Below are 15,393 nucleotides of genomic sequence, written 5' to 3' on the forward strand. Positions count from 1 at the left end.
TATTGTTTCATGACATGTACTTTCCGCTACTCTTTGGGACGAACGAGATCGCAGTAAAACCATCATACTATGGAACCTAAAAAATAAATGGTCTTCCTTTATTCTAAGATGTATATTTGCCTTCAAAAAGATATACTGGAAATTGGCGTCCTAATCTCACTGAGTGAGAGAACTAAAGGTCAGATAGTTTTTTATCTTTTAATCTTAAAGCTGAGCGTTTTTGATAAACTTTTTCATAACCGTAGAGTCGGTGCAGTATGCTTCCGCCATTGCGGTAATGCCGATTGCCACTCTCCACAACGCAAAGATGTTTTCAGTTAAAAAACCATTGTGGGTAAGTTGCTAACTCAGTTTGCCGCAAGCGTGAGCGGGAGGAGTCGAACCTGCGCGGGCAGAGCCCACATGATTTCTAGTCATGCCCGATAACCACTCCGGCACGCCCACAACACTTTGTAACCGGTGAGTTTGATTTAGAAGATCACAAATGTATTACCATTCCACAACTGGTATCTCTAAAAGCTCTTTTAAGAATTACTAGTGAGGGGTAACTCAATGGTATCAAGTTTAAATTGCTGAGTCTCCCACCCCTATAATTGTTTTCCTAGACACTAGAATTTCCCAGTGCAAGCGATGGTAATGCTCACTTGCATCGCAAATGGACGAATTCTGTGCTGCTTAAGAGCTTTCATTTCATGACCCAGGAAATGCATTCATGTGAGAGGGCAAATGCATATCTCACCTCACCATGGTGTCGAGAATCTACTAGCATTCACTTGTTAATTGGGTGGAGAGGAAAATATACATCTCTAAAGAATTTTTCGAACTATCATATCCAAATAATAGTAAGTGGAAAAGGAATCATATCTCTGTACATTTTTGGATTGTCTATCTGTTACCAACGCAGAATTGCAATATTAATTGTTCTCAATCCAGTAACTCGTGTCACAAGGAAAGGAAAGGATAGGGTGGGAAAGGAAGGGAAAGAGATTAATTGTTTTGATGGATTATGGTTTCCATCCAAAAGTAGACGGGAATGAAGGAAAATAAAACTAAATTAATTGAAATAATTTAATTTTTTTAAAATTATTTTTCCTATCTTTTGCGGTAAATTAACACTTGATCCTTTCCTTTCCTTTCTTTTCCTTCTTCAATCCAAATAAAAATTTAGTATTTCTTTTCTTTTCCTTCCATACTCAATCCAAACAATACAGATGAAAACCACTCTCATCTCATCTACTCTCTTTTCCTTGTTTTTCATTGGTATCTTTTTCTTTCCCTTCTTTTCCTTCAAATCAAACGGTGCCTTATACGCATCGAAAACATAACTAAGAAAACCATTTCAGAATAATGTAATTTTGGTTTAAGAATTAGGTAAGTAATAATAAGGTAACTATCTCATCTTTATTATAAGATGGTGATTCTGTTAGTGAAATAATAAAATATATAGGCTGATACACAATAGAGAAGAATAAATACAACCCAGAAAGAAAGAAATGATCGAAAATAACAATAATAACAATCCGAGGCTTGTGAGCACAATTTCCTTAAAACAGATTCGCCCCCTCCAGGTAGAGTGCTTGAGGTTGAGTAGGCGTCTGTCTCTCAGGATACAACGGATTAAAGGCGAATATGTCAGCACCAAACGTTCTTCACCCCAGCGAACTCGAACTAGAGCAATATGGAACACTATAAAAGATGCAGATGCAAGAAGGAAAAGGAGAGAGAGAGCGCGCTTTCTTTTGAAACAAAAGAGATATTTATAGATGCTGGCCAAGGGTGACTGTTAGAAATTGGCAACAAGTGTTAAATTCCAGATAATTATCTTCACGTTTATCAAAGGACCACATTCATGTACATACATGTATCTCAATAAGATAACCCCAAATGAATCCTATCCAAAATCATGTATCAATAATTAATACACATGAATCCTATCCAAAATCATGTATCAATAATTAATATACATGAATCCTATATACATGAATGAATGATAGATAATTATCCTGGATTCTTTCAAGAGTGCCATTATGAGAACAATTTTCTCATTCACTCTACAATGAATATAGCCATTTTTCCAACAATCCCCCACATGAATGGAAAAATTGTTTTGATTTGACTCTACAGTAGTGTTCCACGACTGAAACCTGCATAAGATAGGTTGGTGTTACCCTTTGAACCTTCTCTTGTGAAATATACTTACTTTACTAGCAATCCAGTAGACATGATGTCTTTGAACTGTCTCGCTTTTTAGTGTAAATGAACCATATATTTCACACAGGAATCATGCTCCATTTGTTCAGTTCTCATAGTTATGTTCGTTTTGGCCATGAACATCAACCTGGTTCAGCAAGAGTTTTTAAGAATTGACCCCTAAACAATTCTCTTTTGAAGCGGCCCCACTTCACTCTCACATAGGTGATTTACTTAAGTCTTCAGTAATTAATTACTTCACTTAAGAATCATTAAAGCACACCATCGTGCTATCCTGAATTCTCCTTTGCGTCATTGTTTCATTATGGAATGGGTCTAGGGATATCCCCCCACAATGACTATGCTAAGTCCTTATAATTAGGTTGTCCCTTTGAACCTAGATCTTGGGATCTCCAGTCAGCTAGGTTGGGTTTCCTTTATAACACTTAGCCTTCTATGGGCTTTAGTCCCATTCCATTTGCCATTTTTGCAACCAACTCTCTATTCAATCCTTTGGTTAGCGGATCCGCTATGTTATCCTTTGATTTCACATAATCAATAGAGATAACTCCTGTTGAGAGTAGTTGTCTAATGGTATTATGCCTACGACGTATATGTCTAGACTTACCATTATATATGTTATTCTGTGCTCTTCCAATTGCTGATTGACTATCACAGTGAATACATATTGGTGGCACAGGTTTTTCCCATTTTGGAATGTCTTCAAGGAAATGGTGGAGCCATTCAGCTTCTTCTCCACATTTGTCCAAGGCAATGAACTCAGATTCCATTGTAGATCTAGCTACAATAGTTTGTTTAGAAGACTTCCAAGATACTGCTCCACTGGCAAGTGTGAACACATATCCACTTGTGGATTTTGAATCCTTTATATCAGATATCCAATTTGCATCAGCGTACCCTTCTAAAACAGCAGGGTATCTAGTGTAATGCAGTCCATAGTTCCGAGTGTACCGTAGGTATTTAAGTACCCTTAAAATTGCTTTCCAATGATCAGCACTCGGATTGCTTGTAAATCCGCTCAATTTGCTTACTGCATATGCAATGTCAGGTCTAGTACAACTCATTAAATACATTAGACTGCCAATGATTCTTGAGTATTCTGCTTGAGAAATACTCTCTCCTCTATTCTTAGATAGATGGAAACTATTGTCTAATGGAGTTCTTGCAATTCCAGAATCATCCTTATTGAATTTTTCTAGAATCTTGTCCACATAATGAGTTTGACTCAAGACCAACCCGTCTGATATTCTTGTAATTTTAACTCCTAAAATTACATCAGCAAGCCCCATATCTTTCATGTCAAATTTTGAATTCAACATGTCCTTGGTAGACATGACCATTTTGTCATTACTACCAACAATAAGTATGTCATCTACATAAAGACATAAGATGACATAGCCATTGTCTGTTTCTTTAGTGTAGACACATTTGTCACACTCATTTATTCTGTATCCATTAGTTATCATTGCATTGTCGAACTTTTCATGCCATTTCTTTGACGCTTGTTTTAGTCCATACAATGATTTGACTAATTTACAAACTTTATTTCTTGCTCCCGGAGTTATGAAACCCTCAGGTTGCTCCATGTAGATTTCTTCATCTAAATCTCCATTTAAGAAAGCCGTCTTTACATCCATTTGATGTATCTCCAGATTTTTCAATGCAGCGATAGCAAGAATCATTCTAATAGAGTTTATTCTCGTAACAGGAGAATAAGTATCAAAATAATCCAAACCTTCTTGTTGCTTGTATCCTTTGATTACAAGTCTGGCTTTGTACTTATCGACAGAGCCATCAGGTTTCATTTTCCTTTTAAAGATCCATTTGGACCCTAAAGGTCTACAGCCAGGAGGAAGATCCACTAACTCCCATGTATGATTCTGTAAAATAGAATCAACCTCACTTTTTATTGCTTCTTTCCACAAAAATCCTTCAGAAGAGCTTACAGCTTCTGTATAGGTTTGTGGTTCCTTTTCTAATAGAAAAGTTGTAAAATCATCTCCAAATGATTTTTCCACTCTAGCCCTTTTGCTACGTCTCGGTTCATCTTGTTGAATCAAGTCATGATCATGATTTTCTTGATTCATAACTTCATGTGTTCGTTTTGATGAACTTGATGCACCAATCGATTTACAAGGAAACACATCTTCAAAGAATGAAGCATTCCTTGATTCCATTATCGTATTTTTGTGTATATCCGAAATTTCTGAATTATACACAAGAAACCGATAAGCAGTACTATTATGTGCATAGCCTATAAAGATACAGTCCACAGTTCTAGGACCTATCTTTATTCTCTTTGGTGCTGGAATAGCCACTTTTGCAAGACACCCCCACACTTTCAAGTATTTGTAGGATGGTCTCCTACCTTTCCATAACTCATAAGGAGTTTTATCTTGTTTTTTCCGGGGTACCCTATTTAAAAGGTAATTGCTTGACAAAATAGCTTCACCCCACATATTTTGAGGCAATCCTGAACTTAGTGACATCGCATTCATCATTTCCTTTAGTGTGCGATTTTTCCGTTCAGCAACACCATTCGATTGTGGTGAGTAAGGTGCAGTTACTTCATGAACAATTCCATATTTTGCACAGTCATCACCAATAGGTGTTTCATATTCACCACCTCTATCACTTCTTAACCTTTTAATTCTCCGGTTAAGTTGATTTTCAACTTCATTCTTGTAGAGAATGAATTTTTCCAAGGCTTCATCTTTACTTTTGAGCAAATACACATAACAGTATTTTGTGCAATCATCAATGAAAGTGATAAAATATTTATTACCACCTCTTGTTTGAACAAATTTCAAATCACAGACATCTGTGTGAATCAATTCAAGGGGTTCGGTGTTTCTTTCAATTGTTTGAAAGGATGACCTTGTTAATTTTGCTTCTACGCAAATCTCGCATTTATGGTTTGAATTGATGTGAAAGGAAGGAATATGATCCAAGTTAATTAGTCTACGCAAAGTATCATAATTAACATGACCTAGTCTACCATGCCATAAATTGGAAGACTCAAGCAAATAAGCAGAAGACTTATTCTTATTATTCACAATAGTCAGTACATTCAATTTGAACAACCCATCGGTTGTATATCCTTTCCCTACATACATCCCAGATTTGGATAATATAACTTTATCCGATTCAAAAACCATGCGAAAGCCATGCTTGTTCAGCAACGATCCAGAAACAAGGTTCTTGCGGATTTCTGGCACATACAAAACATCGTTCAAAGTCAATGTTTTGCCAGAAGTCATCTTTAGTAACACTTTCCCTTGACCTTCAATAGCAGATGAGGCAGAGTTCCCCATGAACATTTTTTCTCCTTCAATTTTTTCGAAGGTAGTGAACAAGTCTTTGTTTGTACAAACATGTCTTGTAGCTCCAGTGTCAATCCACCATTCTTTCGGATTTGACCCTATCATATTTACTTCAGAAACCATAGCAGTCAGGTTCATGTTTTCCATGTCTCCCTTAGCCGTCTTGTGTATTTGATACACGTTATACAGCGAGTCATGCAAGCAGTTCATGACATAATTTCGACAAAGAAAATCGGAGTGCTTCCAAGCATCAATAGCACTGACAGCTTGTGCATCAGTTAAGCCTCCAGGCAGCTTTGGAGCATCCTCACTTAAGAATCTCGAGAGATTCAATGTTGTCAAATAGAACAACATCTTTTGTTGCCATGTCTTGAAGTTCGAGCCATGGAACTTCTCAGGTTTCTCACTATGGTTGGTAGAAATCGTAGGAGTAATCTTTCCTTCAGGTTGTTTCACAATTGTGCCAGAGGCAGAGGCATCAACAGTAGATGTGTTGGTTTCTCTTCCTGTATTGTCAGCCATTGAGAACCGAATCTGTTTTAAGACTGTTAGTGAAATAATAAAATATATAGGCTGATACACAATAGAGAAGAATAAATACAACCCAGAAAGAAAGAAATGATCGAAAATAACAATAATAACAATCCGAGGCTTGTGAGCACAATTTCCTTAAAACAGATTCGCCCCCTCCAGGTAGAGTGCTTGAGGTTGAGTAGGCGTCTGTCTCCCAGGATACAACGGATTAAAGGCGAATATGTCAGCACCAAACGTTCTTCACCCCAGCGAACTCGAACTAGAGCAATATGGAACACTATAAAAGATGCAGATGCAAGAAGAAAAAGGAGAGAGAGAGCGCGCTTTCTTTTGAAACAAAAGAGATATTTATAGATGCTGGCCAAGGGTGACTGTTAGAAATTGGCAACAAGTGTTAAATTCCAGATAATTATCTTCACGTTTATCAAAGGACCACATTCATGTACATACATGTATCTCAATAAGATAACCCCAAATGAATCCTATCCAAAATCATGTATCAATAATTAATACACATGAATCCTATCCAAAATCATGTATCAATAATTAATATACATGAATCCTATATACATGAATGAATGATAGATAATTATCCTGGATTCTTTCAAGAGTGCCATTATGAGAACAATTTTCTCATTCACTCTACAATGAATATAGCCATTTTTCCAACAGATTCATCCTCCATTAAGTTAAATAAATGAAGGATCCTCTATTGATAATGCGCATTTCAAGTGTGAATTGATATATGCATCAATAATGTTTCTCCACTAGTAGCAGTGGCGGTCGTGTACAATATACTTCTATGAATAACTTTTGATTTTGCTTTTTTTAATTATTTTTTAAAAATAAATTTTGAATTGTTTTGAAAAGTCCACAAGAATCGTTTGAACAAAATAAAAATTGGTCCCACCTGTCCAAGTGGCACCATACGACTTATCCATCAAAAAATCGTAACAAAAGCTGATCCCATAAGATTTCCCACCAAAAATTCGTGGCAAAAGCTGATCCCGCAGAATTCCCGGTATAGTACAGCTGTAAAGAGTATATGCAATTCAAAGATTGATGAGAGAGAAAAGGTTGGTGATCCAAACTCAAATTCTCTGACAAAAGAATAATAAATATTTTCATGTTTGAATATCAACATATTTTTTAATTATATATTTTTAATTATCTTTTTATTTCACATATATCACATCATAAAAAATATTACAATGATTATTTCAAATAATACTCTATCCAAATCCAAAGAAAAACAGTTACTACTATTAAATAATAAAACAAAAATTGCAGTAACGATTACGATGAATACAAATGTACTTGTTTATATTCGTAGTCCGTTCTCAATTGATTAAGACCTTAAAAAAGAAATAAAAAAAAAAGGGATGAAGAGTATTTTTTTTCTATCTGCGTGTCTATTTGCAAATGCAATTGAATATTGGTTGTATAAAATAAAAAGGATTTTTTTCAAAGGGTATTTATTGGGCGTTCATGATCACAATTAATTTTCATCCAACTTACCGTGCATATTTACACTAATAATTACTATTCACCCTTACATTTATATGTATAATCTAATTAATTTTATATTTTTTAAAATCTAACACCTTAAATGCATATTTTAACAAGTACCTGTCTAATAGACCCAAGTAAAAATAATATTAGTACACATTTGCCATCTAGTTTTTCTTTAGAGGAAACTGGAAAATTAGAAGAAAACAAAAAGAAAGGCCAAAAAAGGGGTGGGGGAATGGCGTACAGAAGAGGGAAGATAAGAAAGGGATTGCCTCCCAAAAATCCACGTATGTGGCACAACATGACATGACATGACATGACATGTGTGGTAAGTCTAAGTTGGTCCTCCATGGCCTATGCTTTATGTGAGAGTGCCATAGTTGGAATGTTGGATTAGATGAAGAATAGGGACAAATTTAGGATTGGTTGTATTTGTGAAGTCGGTTTCGAGTTTACCTGCAATCAGGTGATCATCACGTGGCCAGTTTTTTCCGTCTTTGTAACTATTAATATTGGCTTTCTTTTCTCTTTTACTCCTTTAAAATCTTATCCTTTGCGCCGTGCAGTGGGAATTCAGGTGTTTTCTTTTGTTGTACTGTGTGTTGTACTTGACTTCTTGAGTTGGTGAAAGATTTTCAGACGTTAAGAAATATGGAAAATAACAGTACTACGGGAAAGCAAGTGGGTTCTGCTTCTCCATCTTCATCATCAATATCATCATTCAATCATGATCTTTTTGGCTCCAAGGAGCCAGCACCAACTGGGATTTTCTCTTCAATTTTCCCACCGCCATCTTCGGTAAATTCTAGCTTTGTGCAGTTTTTTTTTTTCCTTTGGTTGGGTTTTGTTGCTTTTGTTGAATTAATGTCCTTTTTCGTAATGTAATCATTAATCTTGCTGTGTTCCATCAGTCTATTGCTTTGATGTTTTGGAGATTTATTGAGACCGTGAAGCACTTCTTTTCGTATTGGTTTCAAGCTACAATTGATTTATTTATTTATTTGCTGCATGCTACTTTGATTTAGTCAAGCTAAATTTGTCAAATTAGAGGGTTTGAAGCCAATGGCTTTAAAGAATTGGGACATGTCATTCAACTCTTTGATTGCATAATTTTGATGAATAGGACTATGGCTAGTTATTTTGACGACGATAATGCTGGAAAGCTTGAATTTTTCCCCTTTTTTTGGTGGGGGCTGATTTTTGACAAATTAGTGTCGCGTATAGACAACCCATGTCCATGAATGATGCTTTCTCGACTATTTGGTCTGACATTGGATACTCTGTTTATGAGTATCACGTCAAAGAATACCTGCTTAGTTGGTCATACACTGTTGATGATAAAGACTGCATCTTTTGCGGGATTTAACAAAAACTAGATATTTCATCGTCTTTAAAAAAATTTAGTGATATTTTATTGTGCATGTGTTGTAATTCTTATAGAGTTTTTGGTTTCAGGTCATGGGAAGGAGTGGCTCAACTTCTGAACTCATTGAATGTATCCAGAGGCATTCTGCTAGAAGCCAGGTCTGGGATAAAGGAACTCCAGGTTGGTTTTTGCTAATATTCTGTTATAACTTTTCTTCCTTTTCCTAGTTCCTGGCTTTTGATTGTGCAACAAGGAACCTTTTGCTTGACTTATTGTTCTTCTGTGCCCAAAACAAGATACGCAAATCCTTGCTGTTCCTAACACGACTTCTAACATCACAATTTGTGTTAGAGGTTTATTAAACACTATAAATGACCTTGCGTCCTTTGCATCCATTCAGGTTAATGGAAGTTTTTTACTTACTTTAAACTTAATCTATTTAGCAGCATCTTGAATTTGGATGAGAATATGATTTCATTTTGAGCTGCTCCAAAATTATGATAGTGATGCTTAAAACTACTTGGAGGACTAGGTTCAAACTTCTTTCTTCTGCTCTCAACTTTCTTTTAAAAGGAGACATTGTTGTTTGCAAATTCAGAATTTTGATATCTCTTGTAATTTATGTTTCAGTTGCCCGACAAGGATATTTTCTTTATTGTGCAGAGAGATGTTAGATTTTTTGCGTACTTTTGTTTTGGATAAAACATTCCTTGCATTTAAGTGCTACTGTGGAGATGTGAGTCAAAACTCATATCTAATTACTGAAATCATCTTGTGGGATTAATCATTAGACTCCATCAATTTCAAGTATAGGTTTCCTCTGCCCCCAGAACTGCTGTGTGTGAATGAGAAATCTCGATGTTTGGACATCTAATTTTCTTAATTGAGGACAAAAACCTGATCTTTATGAGGCTGTTCATGCCTCAAATCCCTATGTTTATGCAGAGAATCTGGCTAAGAACAATGAGGATGAAAGCCATTGCATATCCCACAAGAAAAGGAGCTCAATATTTCAAGAAAGAGCAGAACCATGCCCTTTAAGTTCATCTTTATACTATGGCGGTCAAGAAGATATGTATGTGCAGTCTTCAAATGCTCAGTCACTGGGCTCATACCATGGCGTAAGTTTTTTCACTGCAACCATCATCATGTTTATGATTACATGGCTTGGATGTAATTGAACTAGCTTTTGATGAAATTATAGATGGATCAGTTTAAGAAACACTGGGAAAAGGATGACCAAAACGGGAACGACTCTCATTCTGCTTCTAGAGGGAATTGGTGGCAAGGTACGATTATGCATGTTGCATGAGTTTCTCTGGTTAGAGGTTCAGACAGGTCTAAGTACCATTCGAACAATGTTTATGCAGGGTCACTTTATTATTAGGACTGCCTTTTAAGCCCCCAGGCTTATGAATTCTCCAGTTATTTATTAGAGGTAAGCACCACCCCATTGATCGTAGTTTGATTTTTGAAAAATATCAAATAATTTTTTTTCTCCAACGCCACTTTCTCTGCTTTGATTAACTTATTGTACTTGCAGGGATTTCAGAGGCCTTGGCTGTGTAGTTTATATAGATTGTCTTGTGGTAGGTAAAGGCCACTTTTTAGGCAGGATATTGTGGACAGAACTTGGATATTTTTTCATGAGTTCTGCCTATCATTTGGTACAAAAACTTTCCCTAATATAATTTCGTGCTTGAAAGTTTTAGGAGTTTGTAATGGAGAAGATTTTTCAAACTTTGTAATCTGTTATTGTCTCCCTAGTCTAAACTAGTAATTACCAGACTTAACTGTTGATTTTTGAGTGAATAATGCATAATGATAGACCTTTTTGTGGTTTCTTTACCATTTCTACCAATGATGAAGCTTGTGGTATGTGATGGGCCTTTACGTGATTTTCCTTTTCTTACTCTCTTTGTAATTCTGTTGAGAAATATGAGCAGGTTAAGAGTTGTTTTCTTTGAAGATAATGGAAATAGTTTGAGGTCTTCGGCTGTGGATCTCATTGGTGGGATACAAAAACCAGTATATTTTCCAGCATAATTGACTATTTGAGTTATGGATACTCATAATTTCTTTTTTCTTTTTTCTTTTTTCTCTCTGGGCATATTGAAAGGAAGAATATTTTCAAACTTATGTCTGAATTTTCAGCATCTAGCACCTATGATGAGTTTAATTGCTAGATGGGGATAAATTAGAAAATTAGGCTTTTGAGTTGTTTTAAAGTGTTCATCAGCTGTTCCTCTGTTTATTTGCATAAGCACTTCGGATGTTGTGGATTTACTAATGACCTTCTTAACGGATGCAGTAAGTCGAATTTTAAGTGCTGCTGTAGCAGCAATTTAAATGTTTATTTATCAACGAAAAAAGCTCAGGAAGACCCATTCTCATTTGAAGAGTAAAATTATACCATGGCAGCAAAATAACAGTAAGCTTCACAAGTTTAGGTTGTACAAGCAGTTCTTTCAGCTTCCCATCATATTGGTCTGTAAGCATGACATGCAGCCTGATCATACCTTGTGATTGCCATTAACATGATTCCTGTTTCCTCTCCTTGTTTATGTTCTCTCTTAGAAAAGACACAAACATGTACAGATATCACCCAACATACTCTGCTTGAAGAAGCATAGTAAATTATGCTGTGGTAATGGTAGGATACTTGGTTATAAAAGAACTCTCTAATTTGAATTGGTAACAGTCTAGAAGTTTTCTTGCTGCAACAAGTACCGTAACATACATTGCTCGTATCTTGTGTATAGCAGGTTTCTGGTTCGAAAAACTAAAATAGCCTTGGGTTGGGATTCTCTTTTATAGATTGTAAGTTTTGTTTTATAGACAGGAAGCTTAGTTTGCAGGGTAGAGATACATGGGAATTGCAGCAAATGCTACTTGCTGGAGGTCCTGCAAATCTGCCATTTATTTGGTAATTTGAGGCAGAATTTATATCTAAAACCAAGTGGAGCCTCTAGTCTAACCAACTTGCTGTTGGTATTTACAGTAATCCCTTCTGTACTCTCTATCATGCGCAATACAGAGAAATAGTCTTTCATAAGCCGCTGCCATCTTTGTGGCAGTATATAATTTCAAACCCCTTTCTCTTGCCAACTGACCTTTCTTTTCCAGAATTACTCTTCCATCTTCCCAAACCTCATACAGAGCTTTCTTTAGTGAAGGCACGTTTGGTGAAAATGTGTACCCTATCTCTTTGCTGACAATCACAGATTCAGTAATGCTAGCTAGTTTTGTGGCCATGAGAGGCTTACCAGTCAGGACAGCCTCCAACAAGGTGTGATCTAACCCTTGAGCTCGAAGAGTTGGGTTTACCAGTATATCTATTGCATTGTAGAACCCTGCCAACTCGGCTTGTTCCAGTGGCCCCAAAACCAGTAAATTGGATCCTAGCTCTTTATATCTTTCACCCCATGGTCCATCTCCAGCGACAAGAACCATGACATTATCCCGAATTGTAGAATTTTCCTTCAAAATTTGCTTCAAAGCTTGAAACATCAATGGGTGTCCCTTGTCCTTCACTAACCTTCCTGCCATCCCTAGGACCAATGCTTTGGATTGTGGAATGCCAAACTTGGACTTGAAGACTTTGGCCTTTAGTGCATCTGGCTTGAATACTCCCTCATAAACACCGTTAAGAATAATGTGAACACGATCCTCTGGTATCATGTAGATCCGTTTGAGGACATCTCCGACATGATCACTAGTGGCAACATGGTGAGCATAACGAGGGAAAAACCTCACCTCTTCCACAACCTTCTTCGCCCTTTGGGTCAGTAGATTTGACTGGGGCTTATCGGGAGATCGCAGAAGCTCCTGAATGATGTCAGAATGAATGGATTCATATGCAATACCATGCCAACTAACAGCTAAATTAGTCAGATCCCTTGCTCTTGTGTGCATAAGCCCAACACTTTCGGTGTGGATCACATCAAAGGCTCTTCCTGTCGAGTTTTCAGTTTGAAATTGCTTCCACACACCAGCTTGGTCCAGATAACCAGCAGCTGTCGGTTTCGAGAGGTGAAATTTTAAGTTGCTCATTGGATATTCCATGAAGGAGTTCGACGATGCAGTAGTGAAGATATGGAGCTCATGCCCCCTTTCCACGAGAGTAAGATGGAGAGTCGTGGCATGGCGTTCGAGCCCTCCGGCATGATGTTTATCAGGCCATTTCTTGACAAAGAGGGCTACTTTCAGAAGTCTTGCGGGTGGTTTTGATGGGAAGTTAAGATTGTTCCATGCTGATGGATATGTAAGCAAGTTAATCGTTCGGTTTTGTTCCTGCACTGCCGTTTGGATTTCTGAATAGCAGCATTTAGAGCAGTGAGACCAGTACAAGAATGAAATAGATGAGAAAGTAGACAGGAAAACGAGAACGCAGCAGCAGTACCGGAAATTGAACAAATTTCTCTGATCATTTGCCATGACACTTCCAACAATCAGAATCTGTTCCTCTCACAGAAGAAAAGGGAAAGGGTACTGTCACTTGCAAGAAAGATGCATGTAAAATTTGGTCTCTGTTTTGGATCCGATGAAGCTTGGTTTGCACATTATTTTCAACTTGGTTAATTTGGTATCAAATTTATAAACGTCTTGGATCCAGCTTCGTTGACTTGAAGGATTACTATAATCTGTTCCACCTGCTACTTTGCTGACTATTTCCCAACCAAACAGTGGTTCCAAGCCTTGAGAAAGCAAGTTGCGCTCTTAGATAACAGACTATAAAATGTTTACAAAGTGAAGTCAGCTCCTCACCTGCAGCAAAAAAACTAAGGGTTGTGCCATAGCATTCCCTTGGTCTAGTTGGGTCTGTATACCCACTAGCCCCTTACCACAGCCTCCTTAGGTTCCCTTTCCCCCCCTAGATTAGGATAGACTAGGTTATACAAATGTATCGTTGCTGAAAAAAAAAAAAAAAAAGAAGTCAGCTCGTGCCCATGCTTAGCTTTGAATCAATCCACCGCATGCCCACGTACAGCGTACCTAAGTCATTAATTTATGTAGTTGTTAAAAAGGATACTACCCAATTAGGGATTATAATTTATGAAGAATCTCTCTAATTCTTATCCTCGATAAATGTTATAGTAGTACAGTACTACCATCCTCATTTTCCCTAGTATAATAGTAGTATTTCGTTTCATGAAGAACGAGAAGAATTAAAGCGCCCATTGCCTTTATATCTCTTTTCTTGACCTTTTTCTTCCCTCTATCCAGATTATAAGATACAGTGACAATCAAAAGTTCAAAACAGTGTGAAATCCTAAACAACCGAGAGTCACTATACTGTGCTGCACAGATATTTGATGATAGTACTATGATTATTCATTGATTTAACTAACTCCTATAGACTATTTCACAACACAGACTCTTAAGTCAGTGATTGTTGCTTAGCCAGGCGAAGGAAATTGACTGAATATAATGATGATCTTGCTGCTGCATAATTCTACCGAGTAAAGGCATGCAACACCACGTATATGTAAATAACAAGCGCAGATGGCACCAATATCACCAGCGGAAAAACAGCCCCCGCAGTATACCAGCTCCGGCAGGCCAATGTTCCGAGCTTAATTTGAACAAAATCCACGAGTGCCAATGTCAAGAAAACACAACCAGCGACAGAACCTAATGCCGAAGCCAAAATCCCAGATTGCAGAACCTTCAAATTGACACGAGCAACGGAATGCATTTCAGCGCCATAATATCCGTCCTTGGAACTTCTGATGGCCTGTTTGAGGGCTAAGGCAATAAGGCTAGAAAAAAGGAAGGAGCTGAAAGAGTAGACATGAAATTTTACGAAGTCTTCCACCATGCCAGAGCTTGCGGTACAAACTGGGGACGCAACAAGGGTGTTATTGGGGTCCCCGAGGTTCCAAGCAAGGCCTAGGAAGACTCCTACGGTGAACAATGAATTTACGTTCACTATGCCATCTAAGGCAAGAACGTGTATGCTGGTAATGGAGGTGCTAGCAGTTTTCTCCCGGTCAATGCTAGGAGTATGGCTACTCATTGAATTGCTGATAAGAGAGTTTGAGAACTAGCAGTTTCTTTGATCAACACTTCGAGAACATTTATGTTGTTTAATTCATCTATATATTTGCGGGGTGCTTTTTCTTCCTTCTTCATTTGTATTTTGTTGGTCCCAGTCCCGGTGGAGGAGTGGTGTCAAAGGTAGAATCTCTAGTAACGTCTCTTCAGCGGCAAGGGAGGGAAAGAATTTGGTCTGTCTGTCGATTGAGCAAGCTAACAAAACTGAAAAGGGAGGGAAAGAACTTGGTCTCGCAGTACAGAAAGGGAAAAAACTGAAAGCCAAAAGCGCCGTTGCCGGGGATCGAACCCGGGTCACCCGCGTGACAGGCGGGAATACTCACCACTATACTACAACGACTTGTTGCTTTGTCATTTGTGTAATTTATTAGTTATTCGTGGTTTTAAGAT

The 15,393-nt window shown here is 37.4% G+C and overlaps 3 protein-coding genes and 2 non-coding genes across 5 annotated transcripts; 1 reads left to right on the top strand and 4 right to left on the bottom strand.

The window, feature by feature from the left end:
• Nucleotides 1-362: 362 nt before the first annotated feature.
• On the bottom strand, nt 363-444 carry TRNAS-AGA (transfer RNA serine (anticodon AGA)). The gene has a single exon. It is a non-coding gene; the product is annotated as a tRNA-Ser (tRNA).
• Nucleotides 445-7,907: 7,463 nt separating this feature from the next.
• On the top strand, nt 7,908-10,788 carry LOC113710332 (uncharacterized). The gene is made up of 7 exons (XM_027233290.2): nt 7,908-8,046; nt 8,147-8,378; nt 9,036-9,126; nt 9,892-10,067; nt 10,151-10,235; nt 10,317-10,384; nt 10,490-10,788. Exons 2-6 carry the CDS (start codon nt 8,232-8,234, stop codon nt 10,331-10,333), a joined length of 516 nt encoding a protein of 171 aa, XP_027089091.1. The 5' UTR covers nt 7,908-8,046; nt 8,147-8,231; the 3' UTR covers nt 10,334-10,384; nt 10,490-10,788.
• A 936-nt stretch (nt 10,789-11,724) lies between these two features.
• On the bottom strand, nt 11,725-13,525 carry LOC113710313 (uncharacterized). The gene has a single exon (XM_027233259.2). It carries the CDS (start codon nt 13,381-13,383, stop codon nt 11,920-11,922), a length of 1,464 nt encoding a protein of 487 aa, XP_027089060.1. The 5' UTR covers nt 13,384-13,525; the 3' UTR covers nt 11,725-11,919.
• Nucleotides 13,526-14,181: 656 nt separating this feature from the next.
• Nucleotides 14,182-15,101, bottom strand: LOC113710324 (uncharacterized). Its single transcript, XM_027233271.2, has one exon. The coding sequence runs from the start codon at nt 14,963-14,965 to the stop codon at nt 14,402-14,404; it is 564 nt and encodes a 187-aa protein (XP_027089072.1). The 5' UTR covers nt 14,966-15,101; the 3' UTR covers nt 14,182-14,401.
• Nucleotides 15,102-15,271: 170 nt separating this feature from the next.
• Nucleotides 15,272-15,343, bottom strand: TRNAD-GUC (transfer RNA aspartic acid (anticodon GUC)). Its single transcript has one exon. It is a non-coding gene; the product is annotated as a tRNA-Asp (tRNA).
• Between the last annotated feature and the right edge of the window lie 50 nt (nt 15,344-15,393).

This window comes from Coffea arabica, chromosome 1e (assembly GCF_036785885.1).
Source record: "Coffea arabica cultivar ET-39 chromosome 1e, Coffea Arabica ET-39 HiFi, whole genome shotgun sequence".
Classification (NCBI taxonomy): domain Eukaryota; kingdom Viridiplantae; phylum Streptophyta; class Magnoliopsida; order Gentianales; family Rubiaceae; genus Coffea; species Coffea arabica.

Bases quoted from the DNA above. Each gene is read 5' to 3' on its own strand.
- LOC113710313 (XM_027233259.2), bottom strand. From the start codon at position 13,383: ATGGCAAATGATCAGAGAAATTTGTTCAATTTCCGGTACTGCTGCTGC.
- LOC113710324 (XM_027233271.2), bottom strand. From the start codon at position 14,965: ATGAGTAGCCATACTCCTAGCATTGACCGGGAGAAAACTGCTAGCACC.
- LOC113710332 (XM_027233290.2), top strand. From the start codon at position 8,232: ATGGAAAATAACAGTACTACGGGAAAGCAAGTGGGTTCTGCTTCTCCA. The intron at 9,127-9,891 runs GTTGGTTTTTGC...ATGTTTATGCAG, and splicing joins CTGGGATAAAGGAACTCCAG to AGAATCTGGCTAAGAACAAT. The intron at 10,068-10,150 runs GTAAGTTTTTTC...ATGAAATTATAG, and splicing joins CACTGGGCTCATACCATGGC to ATGGATCAGTTTAAGAAACA.